This window comes from Lissotriton helveticus, chromosome 1_1, assembly GCF_964261635.1.
Source record: "Lissotriton helveticus chromosome 1_1, aLisHel1.1, whole genome shotgun sequence".
Lineage (NCBI taxonomy): Eukaryota > Metazoa > Chordata > Amphibia > Caudata > Salamandridae > Lissotriton > Lissotriton helveticus.
Genome location: NC_136057.1, coordinates 676,763,831 through 676,790,917, shown reverse-complemented (window position 1 = coordinate 676,790,917; position 27,087 = coordinate 676,763,831). Strand labels below are relative to the sequence as shown.

The window sequence follows — 27,087 nt, the reverse complement described above, 5'->3', positions numbered from 1 at the left end:
GCGAGACCTATTGGCAATGCCAATGCTTGTTAGATACATGAAGCCAAAATTACAAGTCAGCATGTTACAAAAGCAAACGTTACGTTACATGAGACAATAGTGACAGTTGTGCAAGTATCAAGAGCAACAAAATACAAGAGGTAGCATACGATATGTTCTTAGAGGAAACAAGCTTCTCGGCATTGCTGGTTGGGGGAGTGGGGGGGTGGGCGGGGGAGCAGCAGGCAGATGCGAGTGGAGCACGCGCTGGAGAGGGAGGGGGTGGGAGGACTAGGCAGCGGGAGAGAGGGAGAAAGGAGCGCGAGGGAGGCGTTTTTAGATACATGAAGCCAAAATTACAAGTGAGCATGTTACAAAAGCAAACGTTACGTTACATGAGACAATAGTGACAGTTGTGCAAGTATCAAGAGCAACAAAATACAAGAGGTAGCATACGATATGTTCTTAGAGGAAACAAGCTTCTCGGCATTGCTGGTTGGGGGAGTGGGGGGGCGGGGGAGCAGCAGGCAGATGCGAGTGGAGCACGCGCTGGAGAGGGAGGGGGTGGGAGGACTAGGCAGCGGGAGAGAGGGAGAAAGGAGCGCGAGGGAGGCGTTTTTAGATACATGAAGCCAAAATTACAAGTGATCATGTTACAAAAGCAAACGTTACGTTACATGAGACAATAGTGACAGTTGTGCAAGTATCAAGAGCAACATAATACAAGAGGTAGCAAACGATATGTTCTTAGAGGAAACAAGCTTCTCGGCATTGCTGGTTGGGGGAGTGGGGGGGTGGGCGGGGGAGCAGCAGGCAGATGCGAGTTGAGCGCGCGCTGGAGAGGGAGGGGGTGGGAGGACTAGGCAGCGGGAGAGAGGGAGAAAGGAGCGCGAGGGAGGCGTTTTTAGATACATGAAGCCAAAATTACAAGTGAGCATGTTACAAAAGCAAACGTTACGTTACATGAGACAATAGTGACAGTTGTGCAAGTATCAAGAGCAACAAAATACAAGAGGTAGCAAACGATATGCAATAGCATATCTGAGGGAACACGGCCTGGGGGAAGCTGGCTGGGGAGGGGGAGGAGAAATGAAAGGAAGGCTGTGTTTGCGGGGAGAGAGAGGGGAGGTGCTGGTGTGGGAGGGGGAGGTGCTGGTGTGGGAGGAGTGCTGCTACGGCAAGGCTGTGTTTGCGGGGAGAGAGACGGGAGGTGCTGGTGTGGGAGGGGGGAGTTGCTGGTGTGGGAGGAGTGCTGCTAGGGGAGGAGAAGCCCTGGCCGTGAATGCTCGTGCATGTTCACGTGAACTGCAAGAAAACGCCGGGCTGAAACCCCTTAGTTTGAAGAGGATTTTGCCGACATGAATTCGATCCTATCCATTCCTGCGGAATGGGACAGGCTCGACCTAAAAAGTAGTCTGCCAGCTCATTACAACGGACCCACCTCAAGTAATATTCACAATATTTATCAGGATGTGCCATTGCAGTCACTAAATAAACCTGTGCCTAACACTATGGTAGTTTGGTACAAAGCTTGTAGGCAAGATGTAAAGTATTTATGCAGCACTCAAATAGTAATAATGTGAAAACATAACACAAGAAAATCCCCGGGATGTGTTGCGTTCTTCTGGGGCAAATACCATGTTGCCCACTTCCTTCAGGTCCCTGCAAACTTCATGAAGGCCTACCGAGAGCTCTGTTTACTGCTTGAAGATCCTCCTGGAGTGAAGCAAAGAGAGCTTCCAGAAATGTTTTTGTTACAGGACCATCTGGGTCCTCTGATTCGGCGTGAGGAGTCTTAGTAAGCGTAGGTGTAGGTGTCTTTATCTCCCATGTCACTCCCAGTCGGTCTCAGACGCTTATCTTTAAGGGAGCGATCTTTCTTTATCCTAGTAGAGGACAAGGCTGAAGGTCGACAGCTGCAGCAACTTGGTGAGGACTCCCTTATGCATCAGCTGAAGTCCAAGGCAGGAAGAGGAGCGGAGAGCCGCAGGGGCCCCCAGGTGGATGGAGGGCTGTCGAGATCAGGGCCACTGGTTTCAGAGACTTTATGGGGGAGTTACCTGTAGCTCGCTAGCCGCAGTTCCGGAAGGGCGGTCAAAGTGTCATAATACCTTCAGTGAGCAGTGTAGCAGGGACCACCAATGCAAATCTCCGCACCTATCGAAACCGCAGCCAATAGCAGGAAAATCCACTTAGGAGTGGGCAGTCAACGAATGTGTGGCAGGCCCAGGGCAGGAAGACCAGCAGTTGATGCCAAGTGGGAGTCCAGGCAAACTATTCCAGAACAAATGGGGGTTTCTGTTGCGCCGGGGAGGGCGGGGACGCCCGCAAACATCACAGGAGATCGTCCCCAGAGTGTCTTGCAGGTGCAGATAAAAAGGGAAAACGGGGGCGCCGAAGAATGAGCTGGCTCCAGGAAGACTTCTAGAATCACTGTGTTTGAGGGGAGGCCAATCAACACCACAATGGTTGTAGGCTGCAGGGAGCCACGTCAGGGTTTCTGGGCCGCTGAAATGAGGGAGTGCCCAGCTTAGTTCTACACTGGCAGCTGTCCGTTAGGGCCACAGAAAGGCCACAGGTCCTACAGACGTCTGAAGTTATGGAGCCCCCAGCGTAGCTGAGCAGCAGAGAGGAGGGGGCTCCTGGGTCTTACTGTATTATAGGCCCACAGGGCCCTGCACGCCACAGGCCTGTTAGACGGGGGGTGAGGGGAGGTGGAATGGTGAACAGGCCGAGCAGACCACTCCAGTCACCCCCTGGCCCGCCTAGTCCCAGCAACGCCGTACCACTCTCGTAGGGCATGCCAGCTCACCTCCTCCATGTTGGTCACCAACGCTGTCAAAGCAGAAGCAGAATTGTGGGTCAGTCTCTGCCTCACTCCACCGGAGACACGGCGGGCTGCTACTGAGTTGCCTCCTCTTCCTCCTCACTGCTGCAGGCAGCCACCTCCACACAACCGGGCGGCGCTATGTATTCTTCTGACCCCTCCTCCACTCAACAAAGCCAGGCTAGTCGGACTGGTGGGCAGAACCAGAGCAGCCCAGTTGATCTTCGCTCCCTGGGTTGATGGGGGAGAGCAAGAAATGGCGCTATAGAAGGCTAAAGAGGAGGAAGGGATGGAGAGACTGAGAAAGAAGTCTCAATAGCCTGTCATCTTGGCCACGCCCCCAACCTATACTAATTTAAAGGGTTGCAAAGGGCGTATATCACTCAAAAGGTTCTTAGTAGAATAAAGTAACATTTCCCAGGTGTTTTTAAAGGGACATTCTTTACTCTAAAGGATCTTAGTAAATAAAGCAAAATGTCCCAGGTGTGTTTCTCACATCTATACATTGTAAAGAGATCATTCTATGTAGTTTTCTCCATTTCTGAAAAAAATATTAAAAATAATCTACTCCCATACATTTGAAAAGGCAGAGAAAGAAAACTTGTATCAACATATTACTAATATAAAATTAAAGCTGTAATAATCGAAGGAGGATTGATAATCTGAGGAAACTGATGTGGACAACGAATGCTGGACATGGGTATGGATCGCTCTCATTATCTATTTAAAGCCCTTTCAATGTATTCAGCTATATTATGACTAAAATCCATACTTCCTCTTACATTTTTTAACCATTTTAATTTTTTAATTTCTGCATTACCAACTCAATGTTCCTTTATTTCAGCCTGTTCCATAGGAAAAGTTTTATATGTAACCGCTCCTATTCCAGCAAGTGACGTTCATGAATGGTTCACTTTTGCTGCTAGTGTACAGTGTTAGACTTCTAGTCATTCATCAGAACTCAGTGACGAAGCTAGAGTAAACACTGGGGAATCAACTAACTGCTGCTGCTCTTGAAAGTACAAGTTTCACTCCGCATGCTACACATCTACACGTCTGACATGGATAAGGAAGGTGTTTGAAAATGTGTCCATCCTTTTTCTAGAGCAATAATTATAACTTCTGCGGCAAAAAGTAACTCTTCATTTTGTTCATTTGCTGCAGTCTGCACCAAAAGAAATTATTTCAGTTCTACAGCTCCTATTTAAGCCACGTGGGAGTAACTTTGCATCCTCCCATGATGTTGATGTAGGCAAAAGAGGTTTTTTTCTACCTGGGAAAACGTATTGCCCGGATAAAAAGGGAAAAAAAAACAATTGAATGAATTTATCCTTGCTCTGCATATGTTTCCTTGTCCAAATAACATTTGTTATATTTTTCTCAATAAAAATCGACCATATTATATGTTGCTTTGTGCCGTCTGGGGGAAAGTTTTTAAACATGCAAGTGATTTGAGTTTGTTTCATCCTTATAAATGACTGCCATACTCTGGTGACGCCAGATGTTCAGCAAGGACTGTGAAAGGATCCTGTGAAGTCTTTCTACAGAGGTTCGAAATGAGACATAAAACAAACATAGCAGACTAAAGGCTACTAGATAGAGCAGAAAATAGACACAAAAACTGTAGATTATGCAAATGGCAGCTGATTTGATAGGGGCTGGAGAAATCTTCCCATTATAGAACATATGTATCTACAATACAGCACCAGGAATTAATTTCCTAAATCAAGATTATTTATATGCCAATTACTCGATACACCTTCCCTTTAGGAGGAGGTTGTGTAAACAATATGAAGCCCCCAAAAGAACTCCAAGGCATAGAGGCTCACAGACAAAAAGTAGCAAAATGCTTAGGTCTGACCTAAACAAACAAATGGCTATTCCCGGCTCGCAAAATGTAATTGAGTTAGCAGAATTTTAGTACTGGCTCTGTTCAGTGCAGCTCTCTAAAAACAAGAATTTGCAATACAATAGGTCTCGCAATTACACGAGTTTCAGCTATTGACAATGCAAAGAACAATGTCTTTTATTTTTGTTTTTGTTTTTAAAACATAAATAAAAGGCTTTGTCATTTACAATGCCAATAGCTTAAACTCCGTAAATGCGAGACCTATTGCATTGTAAATGCTTAACTGTTTTAGCTGAGGGGGTGGTTCCTGGCAGGTGAGATTCCGCTGTCAGCCCCGGTCTTGCTGCTCTTTCTTGACAGCTGCATTGTGACCTCACTCACCAAGCAATAAACAGAATAAATTGCTAACCAGAACCACATCCTCCAGGTTCTGGGATCTTCTGCTGGACTTGAGATTGCGACGCTTCCCATAGAAGACGAGCTCGCCATTCGTCTTCGGTAATGCTTGCCGACTACTGCATAGAGCCAGCATTGCGTCGTGGTGTTTGAACCCTGCACATGTGGCTACATTTGGAGGTTTAATGGCCTATCCCAGCATATATAGTGTAAAGTATAGAATCAAGCATAAGAAAAGCAATTTAAGTAACATAATGGTTACAAATCCTAACCCCCCCATTCTCCCGCAGTCTGACAGTTATGTTTCCCTAAACAAATATTACTCGAAACCACTTTGCGTTGCTTATGCACGGTCGTACCCATCATGTCACATATGACATCCGTGACATCATCACCATCTAATGTAACTAATGGTCTAAGCGAATACCACATTTCATTCAAGACCCCAGTCGGTGACAAAGTTATAAGCACATCCTAAATTCCTTTGTAATGGATGCTTACAGCTATAACTAAACAGTCGCCATTGCTGACTCCAATATATAGAGTATACATATAAACACCCACCTTCCTTTGAGGGACTGAGCTGTGCTCCAACAGCCGCGCACTTGCCGCCCTCTACAACAAGACTTACGACCGATCACAGCAGTCTGTACGGCACCAAGAATACGTGTTCAACGCTTGGCTAACAGCCCTTCTATAACACTGAGAGACAAAAATATTCAGTCCACTGTCGTAGCCCAGCGGAATAACTACATTGCTGTGTACATGTTTATTTAAGCAGTATATACAATGTAATGCCGATGGGTTGCCATAATTGTGCATTTAGCAGTAGCTAGTTCCACATTCGGTGAGAAGTTTCGCGACTTAAGCTGCAGCGCGCACTGTGTGCTCAGTCCGCTTTATATTGATTGACATACCAATCGTTTCCTTGCACTCACAGGAAAAGTAAATAAATAAAAAAAGGCATGCAGCTGCTTTAGCCGTTTGCAAGTAACAAAAGAATAGCATGGCAGTCATTATTAGTGCTGAGGCTGCCGTGATGTTAATCATTGCGCGAATTATACAAAAAAGTGCTTACTCACTAATTGAAAGAGACCGTATAACACCGCAAGTAAACGATCCAGTACGGATGGGCGGTCCCATAAGGAGACAGGGCAGTAACAAGGTGGGACTAATTCTCTATCGGAAGCCAGCGTTTACCATGGACGATGACGCCAGCCAATGAAAAAGATGGGCGGGGCTTCCACTCTACTACTAAAACATACCCTACTACAATATGCCTTGCAAAGCAAGAAGCGCATGTGCACTGCAATGCTAGGCGAGATCTAATGAGACCAAGTGCTGCTGACCGGGTTTTAAAAGGCCCTTCTACAGCAAGGTGAAATGGCATTCCACCATTACCATTACGTGCATCCACTCGTAGTAACAAGAGAATTATGGTTTTAGATAGTCTAGGCACCAGGCTTCTACTGCAGTTCTAATACAGTGATTCCTCCTAGACGTGAAGAGCATGAGGGATGCCACACACATCACTTGGCTCACTGGAGTGAGGTTCAATTTGAACCAGCTACCTTATGTTTTTAGATCTGATTTTGTTTTTTCCATTGTCTCCCATATGCTCTCTTTCTGAGATGGTGATTGCTTGCATAGTCTTTCCAATAGAGGAATTTGTAGGAAGAACTATTGTAGGAAATCTCTCTATTCTTCTGGTCACACCATATTTATTGCCTTTTGCTGGACCCTATATTTTTACTAGTGCTGGAACTCAGTGAACTTTCATCTTATCTTGCTAAGCAGTGGTGTTCCCCCTTTAAATATTAAGTGATGCTCCCCCTTTAAACAATGTTAAATTGGTGTATTCGATGGGTGCATGGTATTTAACCCCTTCGACGCTCATGACGAGCTGGGCTCGTCATGCAGTAGCCTCCTGCTACGCTGATGACGAGCCCAGCTCGTCATGAATAGTGGTATCTGCACAATTCCAGCACAGGAGAAAAATCCCCATAGCGTTCAAGGTGTTAAACGAAGAACATATAGAAATTCCATGTTAACATGTCCTTTACGATGACTAGCCCCCAAATGGTATTTTTCACTGTGGAACACTTAGCTGTCCTACGTAGAAAACCAGAGTACAATTTACAATACTAATACTGTATCTCAGGAATGGGATTATCTAGATAAATAAATGTAATGAATATTAGGGAAAGGTAACCCTTAGAAAGTTACCTTTCCATTGCCTGAAGTTCTGGAGGCTAATTTGCATTTTCTTTCAAATTTCTCCCAGCCAGAGATTATAATTTGAATATATGTGTATTAAAAAAAAAAAACAATTTCCTGGAACAAAAAATAGACTTTCCTGAATGGGCAGAAACGACTTAGTTGAACCTGACAGAATATGCAAGGTGGGGGCTACAAGCCTCCTTTTTGACATTAGAGTGTCATATCCTTCTTGACTATAAAATCCTGCTTAGGAGGTCTGCTGGCTTTACATATCACACTTTTGTGTGCGCTTGACTGTCATTGTCACTTAATGCTTCTTGGTGCTATACCAACTTAAACCTTCAAAAAAACCTAATCTCCGGTTTCCCTTATTAGATTTGTTATTTTGGTATAATTTTGTTTTACATTTTACTAACGTTTTCTAATTTGATTTGTGATTTTTAGCATTTGACTTTATTACTGTTTTGGTTCTGCATAAATACTTTACACATTGTCCTATTGTCATTTAGATTTTTGTCTGGATAAACTACTAGTTATGAAAAGTGCAGGAAGACAGATTATCGATCAGGGAAATAGGTTATGTTAGGTTTCTAAATGGCTCCCAGCACCAGATAACTGTGCTACCATTTCCTCTGTCTGTACCTAGACTGCCTGTTGTATATCCTATTTATTTTTATTTAGTATCTCTATAGAGTCTAAGATCTTATTTTGACCTTTGGTGATTCCATCCACACTGTGGTCACCCATTTCTACCCTCATTATGCCTTATTGTCCTAGTTTTTTTTTTTGTCAAACCTTTTTTATTGCAGAACCAAAGGCATCACAACTTAATCAGGTATCATGACATCAGCGTGGGACCCCCATCCCCTTGTGCGTACATCCATTTTTCGAACACAGCCATTCAGCCCACATCCCGGAGGCCGGGCGGCAATGCGCATAGTCAGGAAAAAAACGGTCCAATCAACATTTGCTGTGTGCGACATATGAAGAGGTCCGCTGTCTGCATTTAAGTTACTAACCCCTCCCCTCCGACGTCTCGCGTTAGGGTCGTCACTTGTGTATCACCTTATCTAAGCACCCTCCCCAACTATCCCAATCCCTCCCCCCCAAATGTTCCCACTCGCGCCTGTCCAGTCTGCCTTTGGTTACTCAATGACCAGCAGGAGGTACAATCTGTTATCTAGATGTGTGTGCCTGGTGAGGGCGCTATCACTGTAGCTGGGCCGGTCGCGTCTTCTGGTGCCTCCTCATCCCCTTCCTCTTCATTAACTGAGCTATCTCGCAGAGCTTGCACTAAGATCTCCCACTCCATTGCCGCCTCCTGAGCCCTCTCGTCATCCTTCCGACGTGCTAGTTGGTACCTGATTGTGCTCTCGCTCGCCGCCCATTTCATAAACTCATTCAACCACCTCCGATATGTGGGGCCCGCCTTCTACTTCCACCCTTTGGTCACTTCCCTTTTGGCTAAGAGGAGGCCCATGTCAATGAATTTGCTCGATATCTTATTCTTGGGCGTGTGTGGGAACCAGTGCAATATGCTGACTGCTGTATCAAAGCAGAGGTCCCTACCCGCCACCTCATTCAGGGTGTCACCAATCTCCTCCCAGTAAGTCTGTAGGCGAGGGCAGTCCCTGAGCATGTGGATCAGGTCCGCTCCCATGCTATTACAGCGCGGGCAGGCCGCCTCCTCCGCTCCGAAGTACTCTCTTATTTTACGTGGAGTAAGGTAGGCCCTGTGGAGGATATAGAAGTGGATCAGCTGAAATCGTGCGTTAGCTGTGCCCACGTGGTGTCCGGGATCTCCTTTTGCAGGTCTAGCTCCCATTTGGCTTTCAGCCCAGTCAGAGGTTGCAAGGTTTCGTTTAATATCCTAGAATAAACGCCTTATTGTCCTAGTGTCTGCATACATGTTTGGAACCCTCCTTCCCTCTGACCCCCTCAAGTGAGTGGCTCTGTGTGTGTCTACATTGCCCAGGCCACCATGAGTATGTCTAATCACTGCCATCCTGCCCTCCAGTTCCTTAGATCTCAACTTGCAGAGTAGGAAGGGTGATGACTTCTTCTTTATGCATTTATCCTGAAAAGCTGTGATACTGTGGTCCCTCTCCAGTTCCTATGCTGATTTAGATCACTCCTGTCTGTAACTAGTCATTTTACTAAAGCAGACTGGAGAACCATCTTTGCAATGGGGAATGCAGCCATCTTGGATTTGGTCACACTAAATCTTAAGAAGCATTTTTAATATTTGAGAAAAGAAATGGAGTAGGCCTCCGATTGGCACCAATCTTTTACTTGTAATGTGTTCAAGCCTATGCAGCGAGCTTTGCTTTGTGGACAATAACTCTATCCCAAACAGTCCCAACCTCCAAGTTGCATCTCATGCCTTTAGTCACGCAACCTGAAGAAAGCGATGGCTGCATACTGAAGTTGTCTTTCCCTCTCACATGTGCCATTCTACTGTGCAGCATAGGGACTTGAATGACACTAACCAGATATGCCTATCAACTGATGGAACTAAAATATTGAAATAGAATTTGAGTTATTTCTCTTTGTTAAATAAAAACACATGCCCTAAGGAGCAAAAAAAATCCTGCTGGATTTCACATCTGACACTCTCCTAAATGTCACCAAACACAGCAAAATCATCAACTTCAAAGAAAATTCTCTCCAAGACAACAACTAGTTTGTCTCCCAGCCTAGCAAGAACTCTAACACCTTTGAAACACCCCAAACTGAATTATACCTAGATATGGTGTTTCGCAGTTCTACCTCCACCGTTTTATGATGGTTGCGTCACGTGCCATAGTGCCAGGATACCCGTAGGGTGTTTGCTGCACTTTACAAATGTTATATACAATAATACTAAGCATAGGTCTACGCACCATCACATCCTGTCTCACCGATAATCCGTTTACCAGCTCCTGACCTGTAGCTATCGCCGATCTATACACATTTACTGTCCTGTAAAACAAACCATCTGCAAACCTTTCTGACAGTTTACCACATCCACTGTGGACACTGAAATGGAATCAAACTCCCTCTCCACGCACCAGCACACCCATTTCTGACAAGCCAATCTGTATATCTTTCTTTTTCCTGCAGCCCAGGATTTCTTAATGAGTCACAAAGCCTCCTGTAAAAGGCCCGGTACCTCCCAAACTCTCCTGAAATCCTCCATGCAACCAACCTAATTTGCTCTATTATCACTAGATCGTGCACCTCTCCTGCTGGGTCAGACTGATTTGCATATTGCCATGTCTGAACTGGGGTGGCAGAGTGGGCTAAAGAACGGTGATGGATCAAACCCAGATCTTTTGACTGGGTGTGAGTGTTTGATTGGTTCAGATGCTCCGTCCATCACCACCCCCTTTTGTACCGGAAGAAATATACAGACACGCGAAGGGAGTATGCGCTGTATACCACTGGCAGTCCAAGCAGTACACGAGGCAATTTTAGAACTGCACGCGCACCCTCCTGCGCAGAGACCCACAAGCTTAACCGCTGATCCAACAGCCCCTCAGTAAGAATAAAATGTCCTTGTTTTTAGACAAGTTACTGTTCAAACCCAGAATTGCTATGGACCCATCCTTAAAATCTCATCCTTTTTACCTTTTAACCCTTTCTGTGCTCCCGTCGGCCAACATCTGACGGGAGCTCTCCCTCCCTGGTGCTGCGAAAGACTGTTGGCCGACGCAGCCCCCCCCCCCTTTAGAACACCCGCACCGCAACGGAATTGCCGCCGCGGTTAAGGCGTTTAAAACGTAAAGGCTACCGTAACCTAAACCAAAACCATACTTGTGCATGTTCCTGTTTTGCTCATACACTATGCAAATATCTACTGCCAATTATGAATAACAAGTCACTTTCAACCAATACTTTCTTGTTATTAATAACTCTCACACTCTCCTCACTATTACTTAACTGTAAGAGCAGCAGTGCAAAAAAGAAGGCTGAGAGTTGGGGGTTGTGTGGTTTTATTATGTGCGAATTCTAAGTTCTATCAGCCTGATTCATCAAGCTAAATTGCACTTGCAAAGGGCAAGATTCTCAGAATCTTGCCTTTTGCGAGTGCAATTTTAGCATTTGGGATTCATCATCCCAAATGCAAAATTCGCTATTAAAGAATTCGCGAATTTGCGAAGATTTGCATTTAAGGAATCTCTATTTGAGATTCCTTAAATGCAATTCATGAATCATTTTAAAATTGCGAAATTGCAATTTTGGGCCGCTATTTACCGAGAGGTCAGACCTCGTGGTAAATAGCAAAAACTTAGAAAAATGCATTTAACTGCATTTTTCTAAGTTGCATGTTACACACACACATGTCCTTTGGACATGTGTGTGCGCAACACCAATGTAGATTACATTTCAGGGGTGCTACAGAGTGTCCTTTGGACACCCCTGCACCCTTGAAATCGCATCCTTATTTGCGATTAGCTAATTGCTAATCGCAAATAAGGAATAACTCCCCATGCATTCCTATGGGCCTGTAGGCCCATAGGAATGCATGGGGAGTTATTCCTTATTTGCGATTAGCTAATTGCTAATCGCAAATAAGGAATAACTCCCCATGCATTCCTATGGGCCTGTAGGCCCATAGGAATGCATGGGGAGTTATTCCTTATTTGCGATTAGCTAATTGCTAATCGCAAATAAGGAATAACTCCCCATGCATTGCTATGGGCCTGTAGGCCCATAGGAATGCATGGGGAGTTATTCCTTATTTGCGATTAGCAATTTGCTAATCGCAAATAAGGAACATGTAGGAATCGCAATATTTTTTGCAATTCCTACATGAATCCCGTTTTGCAAGTCCTTAATAGCGATTCCTTATGAATCGCTATTAGGGGCTCGCAAAACGGGAGAATGATGAATCTGGCTGATAGTTCTTTAAAGAAGCTTTTGGAGTAGTGGTAATAAAGGTTATTGCATAATATTAGCATCCGAGTCTTGCCATAAAATCTGTACCAATGAACATCATGGCCAGTTGGAGTCTACAGTATAGGAAAACTGCCAGTGCATTACCTCACCTGGTTATTTTCCTGCATATCTATTCATATAAATCACCCATTACTTCAATTTCCATGATTTTCAGTACTACTTTATCATAGGTTGCCTCAAGCGTAGGTGGGAGAAATGGATTGCGCGCAAAACTCAGTCAGGGGGAGTAGGGTACAACACAGCCAGCCTGGTTTGCAATTTCCCACCAGGCTCATCCAGTTATTCGAACTACATCAATATCATCCCTTCTGACTATTGTTTTTTCTACTTAATATAGAAGACACTGACCTTCCCAGAGCCGGAGCGACCCACACCAAGCTTAATGAATTTTATGAGGCTGTGCACCGCCTATTGGAACAGTATGGACGCTCTGCAGTGCTTTCGGGGCCGTTGTGGGTGTCAGTCAGGCCCTTTGAATCCCCTGCTGGATCTAGAGCAGAGCTGCCAGTGATACCGAAACCTTCAGCACCCCCTCCACTGCCGGCGCCGCCATCCCCATCATCATTCCTGGGTCCGACATGGAGCTGGATGGACGGCGTCCGATGCCAGTTCAATCACCGATTGGGACCATGCTGTCTGGATCAGAGCAGGCTTGGAGAGGGAGATGAGTTGGAGCGGTCTAAAGACCCTTATGGATATCCACATCTCTTAGATGAGGCACTGTTGGAGAGCAGTGGGTTCAACACCTCGGCTAACACTTGCTTGGTCTCTCCTCCTACCGAGACTACAGAGAAAGGAAACTCTTTTGCTATAGTGGTGCGCAGAGCAGCTGATGTCTTGGACCTTCCGTTGCCCACGGTGGAATTCAAGACAAACGTCTTGACGGGTGCTTCAGGCAGGAGTCTCTCCCTCCGAACTTTTACTCCCTTTTATTGACTCCCTTATGGATGTCCTATTTGGGGCACGGTCCAAGCCCTGCACAGGGGCTTCTGTGCTTAGGACGTTTGCCCGCTGCCATTGCCCCCTCCTGGGTAACACCAATTTACTTACCCAGCACTCCACTCTGTAGAGCTTGTTGGTTCAAGCCTCCACCTCTAGGATCAACCCCGACGTGTTCCCTACCACCCGACTGATGGGGAATCCAAGAGGCTGGATACCTTTGGCAAGAGAATGTTCTCTTCCGCCAGCCTTTTGGGCCGATATTCGCATTTGATCTGGGATTCGGTTACACAAATGCTGTCTGGAGGAGGCCAAGCCATGCTCTCCCAAGCTATTGCTGGGGGAAGAGACGCAGCAAATTTCACCATACGATATGGACTGAACATGGCTGACTTGTTAGGTAGAGCGATTTCATCATCTGTGGCTGTGCAGTGAGTGACAGGTGCTTAATCTGTACAACAACAAAATCTAAATGCCAGGGCTCTCCTCAGGAGGTCTCTGCAGCTTACACCACACATTGCTCCTGCTATGCTGCCAATGATTGTAACAACACAACTATAAATCCTCACACTCTTACAAGTGTGACAGTTCGGACTATTTCAGGCCCCCAAAGCTGTAAGAATGGTGGAGGCGACATCATTTTTAATGTAGATTGAATGAATAAATACCTGGTGTTGTGGTCATCTCTAAATTAGCCAGACAGCGCTACCTGGTGGCAGCATGTCGACAATTAAGTCCTGGTGCTCGCACTGGAAACCACTGGCGGCACTACGCCTGGTTAAGAATGACTGTTTATTTAAGGGGATGTTCAAGCCTTGCTTACCCACCTTCCCTTTGATGGTGCACAGCTTTTGTAGAGAAGGCGAATTTAGCACTACAGAGCTTTAAAGCCAGCACAGCTACTGCCAGGTCCTTGGGCTTGTCCACAGACCCTCGTCACCCCAGTCCTCTTTCTGCCCCTTTCGTGGCCATGGAAGGGGCCTCCAAACGTGTCCATGCCCTCCCAGTCACCAGAGCCAACAGGCTTCCCAACCTTTTTGTGGCAGAGGACGCAGGTCCCCTCTGAAATACATGGAGTATGAGGAACAATCCATGTTGTCCCATGTGGAAGCAAATGAAGATTGCAAAAATGGCGATTTGTGTCTCTTGAAGCAGGGTGATATCCATTGTATGATGCTCAAGCTAGGCAAGCTCCCATCAAGCATTGCGAGAATTATTAATTCAACTTATGTTCCAGCTAACTAGTCTCAGCACGGTGCCTTAGTATATTGTATTTCAGGTACCTATGTAACTTGGATGGACGTAAGGTGAGTGTATAAGTGTGTGCACTATTCCCTACAACAGATAACCTCCTAGTGGCGTGTGAGTATAAAGTCAAGCGTTTTATAACCTCCCACAACTCCTATCCCACCCTGCATCCACCCCAACCCCAGTTGTTGGCAAGTAACACCCAAAACTAAAGGGGAAAAAAAATAACGGTACTGTGACTCTCCTGATCACTACAATTGCACTCCACACATGGGGTGCAAAACAAATCGCATCGCACTCTGATCAGATCTTGTTTCAAAAATGACTGTCTGTTTTTTGTATTTTACTTTTAGTCCTTGTCGGTTAAGCTAGTAGCAGCACCCCTGTGATTTTCTTGGCAAGATCCCAGGCTGCTGGATTTGGATCTCATTCCTCCTTCTGTCTCAAGTGGGTGTCCTTTATTTGCACTGCTTCCGGATTTGTAAAAAAAAAAAAATCTACTTTGCCATTATATTTGACTCTTAACTTAGCTGGATACTTCATTGACAATCTAATGGATTTTTTTTTACTTTGTGGCTTTTTGGCTTCCAGAACAGTGTGTCAAGCATCCTGTACCAGCTTTGTATTATCAGGTAGGATGCCAAAGGGGAACTCTATATTGGAGTTCTGGATTTGCCCTATTGAGATGGAGCACAACATCGCTGTAATTAAGAAGGCATGCTACTATTATTGGGTTTTGGCCAGGTCTGGAGGCTAAAATCTTACGCACCCCGGTTAAGGCTGCCTATCCAAAAATGAACTCCAGCATCTCCTCCACAAATTTCTCGATGTTAGATTTCGATGTGAACTCTGCTTCAGGTCCTCGTTTTTCAGCTTGACCATTTTAATTTCCCATGCCACTTTAGGCAATGTATCCGCTGCTCCACGGGTAGTTTTGTCCACATTAGAAATTCCAGTCTCTGCTGCAGTATGTCGTTAATCATACTTGTCTGTTTGTTCCTTTGATTGATACATTAGCACATACCTCTATTTTCCCATCTAAAGTTTGCTTAAAGAAATAAAAGCAAGCCTGCAAAGTGACAACTTCACTATCATGGGGACCCATTTATTTTGCTGCAGGTCCTCCATCTGGCCAGTCCAGTTCGGTTGCAGCTTACACACACTCTGTTTTTTTACTGCAGCATTGTCCACCTGCTTAACCAAGGTCACAGACCCCCAACAGCTTGTGGTCAAACGTATAGGGCCATTAACCTGTAAAGGAAACCATTGTAGCAGCTAGAGGGCCAGCAGTGCATCTGTTGAAAAAGGTCAGCCAGTCCACCCCTCTGCAGCAACACCCAGCTAGGCATGAGTACTGCAGCAGAGATGCCTGGCTCAGTCAGTTCTGGACTTTCAGCCCATAGTGGCAGAAAGCCCTGAAGGGCTGCTGAGGGATACTCGGGCTGTGTGGCTTCAATCACGAGCTCCCTCACACAGCTTGCTCGCTCAGTGCACTACACCGAATGCCGCCAGGTTGTGAACAACACACCTTTGTCTGCATTCAGGCTTCTTGCGTCGTCTCTGAACCTCAAGCTCCTCCAGTTATTCAGGAGCTCGGGTGAGCAACTGTGACCACTGGATTGTTAGAAGGGTGTTGTTTGCCACTTTTCTTATTGTTATGTTATGTTATGTTATGTTAAGGCCGTACTTTTAGAGCGCACGGCTGCCCAAAGGGGCGTCCCGGCGCTTTGGCAAAGAGGCCTGAGATCTACAAACACAAAGGGTAGCAGCACTGTTGTCACAAAATTACACAGAAAAGAGCAAAGTCTTCAGCTCTTTCCTGAAAGCCAGGAGGTTCGTAGCTTTGCGTAGAGGGAGAGGGAGCTCGTTCCAGCATCGGGCTGCCGCAAATTGAAAGGATCGTTCTCCCATCCGAACGCGCTTAGCCGGGGGCACCTCCAATTTAGCCAAATCGGCAGATCGTAACACCCTCCGCGGCACATAGAAAGCAATCCGCTTCCTAATATAGTTGGGACCGATGGAGTGAAGGGCTTTGAAGGCCAGCGTAAGAATCTTAAATCTGATTCTCTTAGAAATAGGCAGCCAATGCAGCCTATTCAGAAGCAGTTGAGCGCTGGCTCTCCTTGGCAGGCCGAAAATAGCTCTGGCCGCCGAGTTTTGGACAATTTGCAGTCTGGCCAAAAGATACTTGGGCAGACCTGCAAAGAGCGCATTAGCGTAATCTAACCTAGATCCCACTAACGCCTGGACTACTGTCTTCCGGTATTGTAGGGACAGCAGAGGAAGAAACTTCCTCAGCATCTTGAGGATGCCAAAACATTTCCCGGATAACCCCATGATATGGGGGCTAAAAGAGAGAGCATCGTCCAATATCACTCCCAGATTTTTCACTTGGGAAGATGATTTCTCAGGGGGAAACATATCCTGGGGCCACCAGGACTTCCAGCCCGGGTCAGGAGCACAGCCGAAGAAAAGCAACTCGGACTTATCCGAGTTGCACTTCAGGCTGTGTCTCTGAAACCACGCAAAGACTGCGCTCAAACAGCCCTTAATCCTGTCGCCGTCAAAAGCCTCACCTTTGCGGCAGGTGAACAAAAGCTGGGTGTCATCAGCGTATGAGATGACCCGGGCACCATAAGCCTCCGCTACAAGCGCCAGAGGGGCCATATAGATATTAAATATGGTGGGGCTCAGAATGGACCCTTGAGGAACCCCAACCTCTAGCGCTTGCATTTCGGCGGAGAACGGGGGAGCCCAGATCATCTGCCGGCGGTCCGATAGGAAAGAGTGGAACCAATCCAACACCGTCCCCCGCAGGCCGATCTCCCTGAGTCTTAAAAGGAGACCAGCATGAGGGACGGTGTCAAAGGCCGCCGACAAGTCCAACAGGACTAACATAGCCTTACCCCCAAGATCGAGCGTCTCCCTGATGGCGTCGGTCACCTCCACGAGGGCCGTCTCCGTGCTGTAGTTCGCACGGAAACCAGATTGTATTGTATTGTATTGTATTGCGACTTATATAGCGCACGTATCACCCGAAGGTATCAAGGCGCTTGCTTAGGGAACCCGTCCTGGTATTCCCCTGTGAGATACCCAGCCAGGGTATCCACAAGGTGAAAGCCAGGCATCCCGCCGCGAGGGGCCGTAGTGGAGATTAAGCAAGCTATTGCCCAGAGTCGCAGAGTGTGACCCCGTGAGTCGAGTAGGCACCGGAGCGAGAATTGTCGAGTCCGTGGAATTTTTGAGCCCGAGACCCGCCGAGGCGGGGAATCGAACCCTGGTCCACAGCCGATCTCAGCTTCCGGGTCTGCCGCCTCTAACCACTGAGCCACGCTTCTCCACCAAATCATGAGAATCATGCAGAATGTTATTCTTCTCGATAAAGGTGGTAAGTGTGAGTTGAACATGCTTCTCAACTACCTTCGCCAGAGCAGGGAGGAGGGAGATCGGTCTATAGTTAGCCAACTGCAGCGGGTCGAACTGAGGCTTTTTGATAAGCGGCAGAATGAGTGCATGTTTCCACTCCCGCGGCACCACTCCGGAACTCAAGGATAAATTGAGCAGGGGGTTCAGCAAGTTGTTAAGTGCCGGAGCCACCCTGCCCAAACATCTTGCTGGACATACGTCCAGAGGCGAGCCAGATTGAAGCCGGGTCAGTAGCTCCAGGGAGGTTGCGCAAGTCATTTGCGGAAAGACCGATAGTATGGGTTCACTTTCGGCTTCTGAGGATGGTACCTGTCCGTTCTGGGCGAAAGCAACAGCTGCCCCGGATAAGTCCACAGGTGGAAAGGAGTCCTGAATGGTTTGGATCTTTGTGACAAAGAAGTCTGCAAGCTGTCTTATCCACCCTTCTGTGTGAGAGTGTGGGAGAACTCCTACAGCAGGGTCTGCAAACTCCTTGACAATTCTAAAGAGTTCCCTACTCGTATTGTCCGCACGATCAATCCTACGCTCAAGGTATTCCTTTTTGGCTTCAGCAATGTTTTTGTGGTAGCCTTTAATGGCCACACAATATTTGGATTTCTCCAATGGATCGTATTTACGGCGCCAAAGACGTTCCGCCTTTTTACAATCTTGACGCATGGAACGTAATGTGGCCGTAAACCAAGGAGCAGAGTCGTGGCGAGGAGCAGTTCTCGTGAGCTTCACAGGAGCCAGCTCCATGAATCTCGTTCGAAGCCATTCCTGAACCAAAATCAGATCAGTTTCTAAGGTCCCTGTCAAATTACAGGGGTATTGGCAGAGAGCGTCGGATAGCATATCCGCTGTCACTAGGTGAAAAGCTCTGGATTGACGAGACACCTCCTTCTGTATTCTTTGCCTAGGCCTAGTCTCATAAGACATAACAAATTTTATTAAAAAATGGTCAGACCAAAGGACTGGAAGCGGCGGAGATACTACTATCGGCGCCGTGGAAAAAAGTACATCTAACATGTGTCCTTTGACATGAGTGGGGCTATCAATAAAACCTATGAGTCCCAAGGTTGCAGTTATTTCCCGTAGTTTTAACGCATTAGCGTCGGATGATGAATCCAAATGTAGGTTTAGGTCACCCAACAGCATACAATGCGCAGAACGCAGACAGGGTACAGAAAGAGCTGCCTGCAGGTCCTCAATGAAAGTACCAATCGGGCCAGGAGGTCTATATACAAGAATCCCGGTACACGTCTGGGAGGACGAGAGGTTGAGTGTGAAGCCTAAAGCTTCACAGCCTACAATGTTCTCCACAGGAAAAGAGGAACAACCCAAGGCCTTATCCACTATCAAGGCCACTCCTCCTCCTCTACCCCCTATTCTGTCTTTCCTCAAGATGGTGTAGTTAGGCGGCAGAGCACAGGCAACATCTGGTTCGGAGCCGGCCCCTAACCATGTCTCCGTTAAAAATAGACATGACATATCGGAATTAGCAAGCAAGCTCCAAATATCTGTTGCATGACACGCCAGAGACCTAGTGTTCAAAAGAGCACAGTGATGGTTCTGGGTGAGAGGAGGACGAACAGGAGTAGGCGAATCCAAAGGGCGCCATCCACAGGTGGGACAGCCTTTCCCCAGAAGACGTCCTCCGGGGAATAAACATTTACACCCCACTGGATGAGCGCGCAAGGATGTCAAAACATCCGCGCTGTAAGACAGCACCCCGGAAAGTCGTGCGCGACACATCCCCCCCCCCCAACAAACAGTTACCCCTGCTAAGCCTGTAGCGTCGTCCAGAGTCCCGCCTCGAACGCCTCCGAGACGCTGACGAGCGCAGACGGGCAGGACTCTGGCACGACTCAGGCGCAGGGAGGGCGCGACCGCTGCGCGTAGGGTGGGAGCTTTCAATAGGACTCCCCAAGGGCGTGAGGAGCGCTAGACCGCTCCCTCCTGGAGTGACTCGGTGTCCAGCCCACTCCAAGATGGCGCCCGTCCTCTGACCACTGCCCGGGAACCGGACCCGCGAAAACGCGGTGAAAATTCCTTTATGGTGCAGGTAAGGGGCCCTGAATGGCGCGGTTAAAATCAGGGGATAATTTAAAGCAAAAAAATAAATTAAATACAAAAAAGGAGAATTTAAAAGAGCGTGCTGCGCGCTAAGCGTTTTTGACCAGCAGAGCGTTGTAAGGCTAAAGCATCAATGCCGAGGGCTTACCGGCAAGTGCTCGCCTTAAGTAGGACTCCCCAAGGGTGTGAGGAGCGCTAGACCGCTCCCTCCTGGAGTGACTCGGTGTCCAGCCCACTCCAAGATGGCGCCCGTCCTCTGACCACCGCCCGGGAACCGGACCCGCGAAAACGCGTGAAAATTCCTTTATGGTGCAGGTAAGGGGCCCTGAATGGCGCGGTTAAAATCAGGGGATAATTTAAAGCAAAAAAATAAATTAAATACAAAAAAGGAGAATTTAAAAGAGCGTGCTGCGCGCTATTGGGCTGGTGTAGCAAACTGCTTAAGTGGCCATGTCGTAGCTTGCCTTTCTGCCACCCGACCCTTTCAAACTTACATAGAGGTTAACTTGGTTTCTTGAATAAGTTCCAGCTTCAGCTGCCTCTAAAACAATTAACACAGGGACATCCATCTGCATAAACTTTTATAACTTCCTGTGTATCTCTAACTTTTTAAATTGTGGAAAAGCTCCAAAATTGTAGTTCACTGCAGCCCGTAGTTCTTTTTTTAAATATATTTGCAGAACAATTTAGTTAACTCAAAAATCGTGAAAACAAGCAAATTGCTTGTGGATATTACCGAGGTTTGCGAGTGCTGAATGGGTCTTGGCTATAGTCCTTTTCTGTGCTATGTCCACCTGTTCATCTTTCTGTTGTAAACACAATGTGATTGGCTCAGTTATCATACATGGGTTGACTGGAAAGCCTGCTACTGGGATTCTGGCTATTAGGGCATTTCTTCTCCAGGATCGGTTTACCAAATCCTCAAACCTGCTTAAAATGATCTTCCCATTTTGCATTGTTTCACTTATGTTGTACTCTCCAAAGTGTGCACTTCTGATTCCACAGGATTATAGTCAAACTCCCACAACAGTCTCGAAACGCAAAGATTTCCTTTCACTCTCAAAGGATTTGGGGAAAAATTTGTCAGTAACAAGAATGTACATTTATTTACAAATAGAATGTGGAATACAACAGCTAAGCTGCAAAAGGGTCAAATCTTTAAAAAAAACTATTACCAAGAACAACTAGGAATATGTTTGGAGCAAAAATGCCTGCTTATTAACTCTTTTTTTAGAGAGAAGCATATAAACATTACCTTAGAAGATGCACGTGAGATTCTTTGAGGTGATGTTGCAGGCTTTCAAAAATGTATGTAGACACTTTAGCACAGGAAACTGCCCAGGAAACTGGGAATTTTTTTAACGCAACAGAGCTCTGCATCCTTGCTTTAGAGGGTCAAGTATAAAGTGAACTTTGTACTTGGCACGCTGAGTGATGACTGGACAGAGTCTGGACCTAAAGTTAATTCATATAGGTGCTAGAGTGACCAAGCATGGCACGTAGAAGGTTCAGTGGATGTTACAAAGGCCTGTCGTACATTCCACAGCCACATACCTTGCTTGTTGATTGTCTTTGGTTTTCTTAAAAATTAAAGGTTGTTGGGTTACCCAGAAGGAAAAAGGGCAAATCAGCATACAGTTCTCCTTCTGCCCCTCTGCCCCCAATTTGCCCATTCTACAAATCCTGCTATATTGCCTGAGGGGCAGCAAGTTTGACATTGAACAGTCTTCAAGCCCTGCAAATGGTCTGCCATATAGCCTGTGCTGTAAAGTCATGGACATTTAGCATTAAATCAACCGTGCCCCTCCTATCAAGATCCAAAGAACCAAATCCTAGGCTCGCACTGGAAAGAGCAGAACCTCAAATATGAGAATATAGAGAGACCATACTAAGACAATGCAGTCCATGCTTTGAAATGACTCTTCAAATGGAAGGGCGAAGCGATCTGTTCAGTAAGGCTTTGACTACTGAAAAGCAGAACTCCTTGTCAACTTGACAGCAATGTTAATTTTAAGAAGAGAATATTGATGACCGCAGTTACATCCCCACTTCTCTCAAACAGTCATTGTTACCCTCTGAGTATATCATTTTATAAAGGATTTAAATTAGCCCTAATATTTGAGATGTAGTTATGTGAGGTGGGGTCAAATGGACAGGCATCTCATTTGGCATTAACCCCTCTGATGGTGCTGCCTCAAACTGCTCCTTAAAGGAATGCTAATCTTAAAGGATAGCCTGCTTTAGCAAGGTTCATCCCAGAGAGGGCTGTTTGAAGAAACACTGCTATGGCGTATGTCTGCTAGTCTTACAAGAGAAACTGCGTATGATGAATTTAGTTGAAAAGCTGGTCATAAGTGTCCTCGGAGAAAGGAGGAGCTTCAAAAAGTATAAAAATGTAAGGGCTGCTACAGTTGCCTTGTGTGTACATAGTTCCTTTCATTTGTATATTAGTTCTTTTAATTTTAGATCTTATTTCATTCTATGTCATTTATAAATGACATGTAATATCATTTTCCTTCATATTTGCATTTTATTCCTTTGCCGTTTCCTTTATTTTGTATAGAATAGTATTGATCACCGTGACTAAGGATGGTTATTTTCTTACTTTTTACTAAAAAAAGTTAATGAAACATTTGAAAACAGTACTGGTCTTGTCAAAAAAGTACATCTGTTTGTCATGCCACATCACATTCGATCTCAAACACATAGTACGGTACCCATCAACACTACCTTAACACAGAATCGTACTACAACTACATAACCATGAACAAATCGGTTCTGCCCGTGCTTTATTATCTGTGTAGTCTATTTTTCAGTTGTTTTTATCCAGTTAAAATGAGGCGTGGTGTTTTGTTACATGAAAGCAGTTCAATTGATATGAGTAAAGTCTCAAGTTGCCCATGAATAACAAAACTGCAAATAAAGATTGTAAAAAGCATGCCCTAATTACTTTTATTTTGAATTTCAGGATAGAATAATCAATTTAGTGGTTGGTGGACTAACGTCCTTGCTTGTTGTAGTAAGTATTTCTGGACTTTTTCTCATTTTCATTTAGTAATGGATTGATATTCTTTTATTGTCCTAACATGGCTTGATGTAAGAAATAACAAGTCTTTATATCAGCTACTGACGCTTGTTGTCAAGACAAGAAGCTATGTCTTTGACCATCTTCATCGCTACACACATACTCTGAACCTGAGATCTTCTTACAATGACCTTTTGGCCACTCTAAAAATCACCCTGCCGTGAATCTATATTCCAGCTCTTGAACATTGTAGGTCCACTCCAGTGCTTGTTGAAATGCTAGTAGCGTAGATGGTCTGCACATCAGCGCCAATTATCCACACATGACTATTATGTTATGTGTATTTGTATAGCAAGCTATTCATGCATGAGGGTATCCAGGGGCTGTGCAGGTGAAAATAGCTGCTGCTTCCTTGGAGTGAGTATTCGAAAATCCAGGTCTTCAGCTTCTTGCGGAACTCAAGAAGTGATAAGGAGGCCCTGATGTGGGGAGAGAGGTCGTTCCATGTCTTGGAGGCAGTGTAGCAGAAAGTGCAGCCTCCTGCTGTTGCTTTGTGGATGCAGGATACATTTGAAGTGAGTCCATTTGTGTGTGGGGAGCCAATTAAGTTCTCTGAGATGTGGGGTAATATGGGTGTGGTGAAGAAGGTTGAAGATGAGCCTTGCTGCCGCATTTTGGATGTGTTGGCACCTGTACAGGAGCTTTTTAGGAAATCCTGTGTAGAGTGCGTTACTGTAGTCAATTCTGCTGGTAATCTGGGCCTGTGTAACTGTCTTCCTGGTGTTTTGCAGCATCCTCAGGATGTGGAAGCAAGTGGAGTTCACTGCTTTTACTTGGGTAGTCATGTTGAGCATGCTGTCCATGAGGATTGTATGATTTTTTTTGGCGTGTGAGGTGGGTAGTGGTTGTATGGTCGAGATCTGTTGGCCACCAGGGGAAGTCCCAGGACGAGAATGTTCTGCCATAGTTCACTACTACAGTTTTGTCTGTGTTGCGTTGGAGGCAGTTGGATTTCATCCAAGTGGCTCCTCGGTCTTCCAGGTGATGAAGTTTTTTTTTATTGTAGAGACTATGTTGATGTGTGATCTGATGAGGTCCGCCAGTAGGGTCATGTGGTTGTTGAAAAGCGTCAGGCTGCAGAAAGATCCATGACGGACTCCGCATATGAGGTGCTTGAGGTCCGATGTATAGGGTGGCAGATTGACTTTCTGGAATTGTTTTGTGAGGAAGGAGCAGATACAGTTGATGGTGGGTCCTTCGATGGTTGTTTCATTAAGTCCACTGATGAGGGTGGAGTGGGAGATGGTGTCAAAGGCTGCTAAGATGTTGACTAGAATGAGGGCCACAGTATCTCCACGGCCAAGGATCAGCCTGATCTTGTCTGTGGCTGCGACAAGGGCAGACGAGGTACTGTGGTTGGGACGGAAACCGCTTTCTATGGTGTCTATGACCTAGTGTGCATTGAGGTAGTGAGCCAGTTGCTTGTTGATGGCTTTCTCCATGACCTTGTCTGGTTAGGGTGGAAGGGAGATCGTACAGTAGTTTGCTAGTTGGGTAGGGTCTGCCGAAGGTTTCTTTAGCAGTGCTTTGACCCTTTCGCGTTTCCAGGCATTCAGGAATATTTCTGAGGTGATGGAGCTGTTCAGGATGCGAGTGAGGGCTTCACTGTTTGGTAAGGTGCCCATATTTTAGTTTTGATGGGGGCAGGGGTCTATTGGAGACCCAGAGTGCTTGCCCTCATGATGTTGGCTGTTTCTTCTGTGGTGAAAGCTTCTCAGACAGTCAGGGTATTTCTGTGGATGATTATGAGTAGGCTCATGGTGAGGAAGCAGTGTTCCTGTTACTCCCACAGCTCTTGTTTACAGTAGACTTGTATGAAAGTTTCAAAATTGTATTGCTTTTAAATAAATAATGTTTCATTACATAAATAAGTTCATTCAGAACCTAGTCCAGTAAACATACAGTAAAATAACTACCATTATTTAAAGGGGTTGTCTCATCTACATTGATCTGTTTATATTTGGCAGACCTACCTAGAACTTTAGAGGCAATGTGCTCCTTTTCCTACAAGGCTGATCGCTCTCATATGCTGTGTTTATTGCACGCGGATGATTTGGTGACTATATATGGCACGCAAATCGGTCTCAAATGAAAATTAAATGCTTAATCAAGTTAATGCATATCAAACGTTACTGCGTTTAACTTGGATAAACTAAGGTTGTGGCATTTGGCGCTAAACTAACTAAATTTGATGTTGGTTATAGGCGATAAGAAAGTAGAATATGGCCTGAAAAGAAGTATTTGGGAATTATGTTTTAAGCTATAAACTGGGTCTATCAGCAATCTTAAATGTAAATATTGGAGCAGAAGTTTAAAAGAATGAACCTATATAACTTTGATACCATCCTGTTTTGTCCCTTATTCAACCTAAGATGGAATTTAACAAAAAACCCGCTCATCCAATCTCTCTCCACCCTCCTTCAAGACCATGACATGACCCAGCACTGCACAGAGGAAACCCACCACAGAGGAGCAACCCTGGATGCAATCATCGCAGATAGAAAGACAATTTCAATTGACCACATCATCCCAGTGGACTGGTCAGACCATCACGCCATCCTCTTTCATATCAATCATTCGGCACTCTCCGTCCCTCCCACTCGATCCTCCCCCAAATGGATCAGAAACTTTTCGAGAGTCCCCCCTGACAAGCTAGAAAAAGGTCTTAGCTCACTCCTTCCGAACTCGACGGAACTCCTCTCAACCACGGAACTCACCTCGCTTTATCACTCCAACCTGGAGCTCGTCCTAGATCAGCTGGCTCCGAGCAAACAAAAAAAACAAAGCAGCATCCCCTCCAGGTCTTGGTTCTCCACTGACATTAACGAAGAAAGAAGACACCTAAGATCCCTAGAAAGAACCTGGAGGTCCAACCCCTACTCTCCCAACCGGGACCAACTCAAGGCAGCCCGCAAAATCTACTATAACCATATCAAGAACAAAAAGTCGTCCTTCTTCTGTTCGGCCCTTAACGATGATAAAAACCGCCCCAAAGAACTCTTTAACATCATCAAAAACCAAATATCCATTCCTGTGACAGACAACATGGTGGCGTCCAAAGCCCAATGTGACGACTTTGCCAGCTTCTTCAATGAAAAAATTGCCAAAATTGATCGATCACTCTGCACTATGCCCTCCTCCCTCCTCTCTGCAACTCTCCACTTCAGACCAGCAACCACATCCTCTTGCTGGTCCTCCTTCCAACCTATCCAGGTCGAACTGATAAGCAATCTCATAGCCACCGCCAAACCCTCAACCCACTCCCTTGATCAGCTTCCCTCGAGATTGACCAAAGACCTGAAGCTCACTCTAGCCCCTATCTGGGCCAAGATCATCAACAGCTCTCTGAGCAAGGGCTCCATCCCCGACTGCCTTAAAATAGGTCAAGTCACACCACTACTAAAAAAAACGGGCCTGGACCCCCAGGATATGAACAACTTCAGACCAGTTTCGAACCTTCCTCTCTTATCTAAAATTCTGGAAAGATGTGTGCTGTCTCAGCTATCCCAGCACTTAGAGAACACTAATCTTCTCGACCCATACCAATCAGGGTTTAGAAAAGGCTGCAGTACAGAAACCGCAATCCTTAATATCCTGGACGATCTACACATGTCGCTCGACTCCAACCAATGCAGCCTTCTCATCCTATTAGACCTATCGGCTGCATTTGACACAGTTGATCATGCCCTGCTACTCAATGTCCTCCAAGAGAGAGCGGGCCTGGAAAAGACTGTCCTCAAATGGTTCTCCTCCTTTCTCAACAACCGCACACAAAGAATCAAAATTAAAAGCTGTGAATCGGACATTCTTCCCATCAGCAGAGGAGTCCCTCAAGGGTCAGTACTCTCTCCACAACTCTTCAACATCTACATGGAGCCCCTCACCTCAATTCTAAGGAAAGCCAACATCCCTTTCCACCTCTATGCGGACGACACACAACTCTATCTGGAAACCACGTCGATCACAGACATCCATAGACTGAACCACACTCTTACCGAAGTTCAACTCTGGCTCTCATCCAACCACCTCAAACTCAATGAAGAAAAAACAGAAGTGCTCCTCATCTCAAACAAAGATGAAAACCCACAAATTCTAGAATGGCTCAAAGCCTTAAATGCCCTG

The 27,087-nt window shown here is 45.9% G+C and overlaps 1 protein-coding gene across 1 annotated transcript in view; it reads left to right on the top strand.

The window, feature by feature from the left end:
- Positions 1-27,087, top strand: part of TMEM243 (transmembrane protein 243) — a 219,632-nt gene that overhangs the window by 65,884 nt on the left and 126,661 nt on the right. The window contains exon 3 of the mRNA XM_078674194.1: positions 22,849-22,899. Coding sequence (XP_078530320.1) covers positions 22,849-22,899 — 51 coding nt within the window. The remainder of the gene's footprint in view (positions 1-22,848; positions 22,900-27,087) is intronic.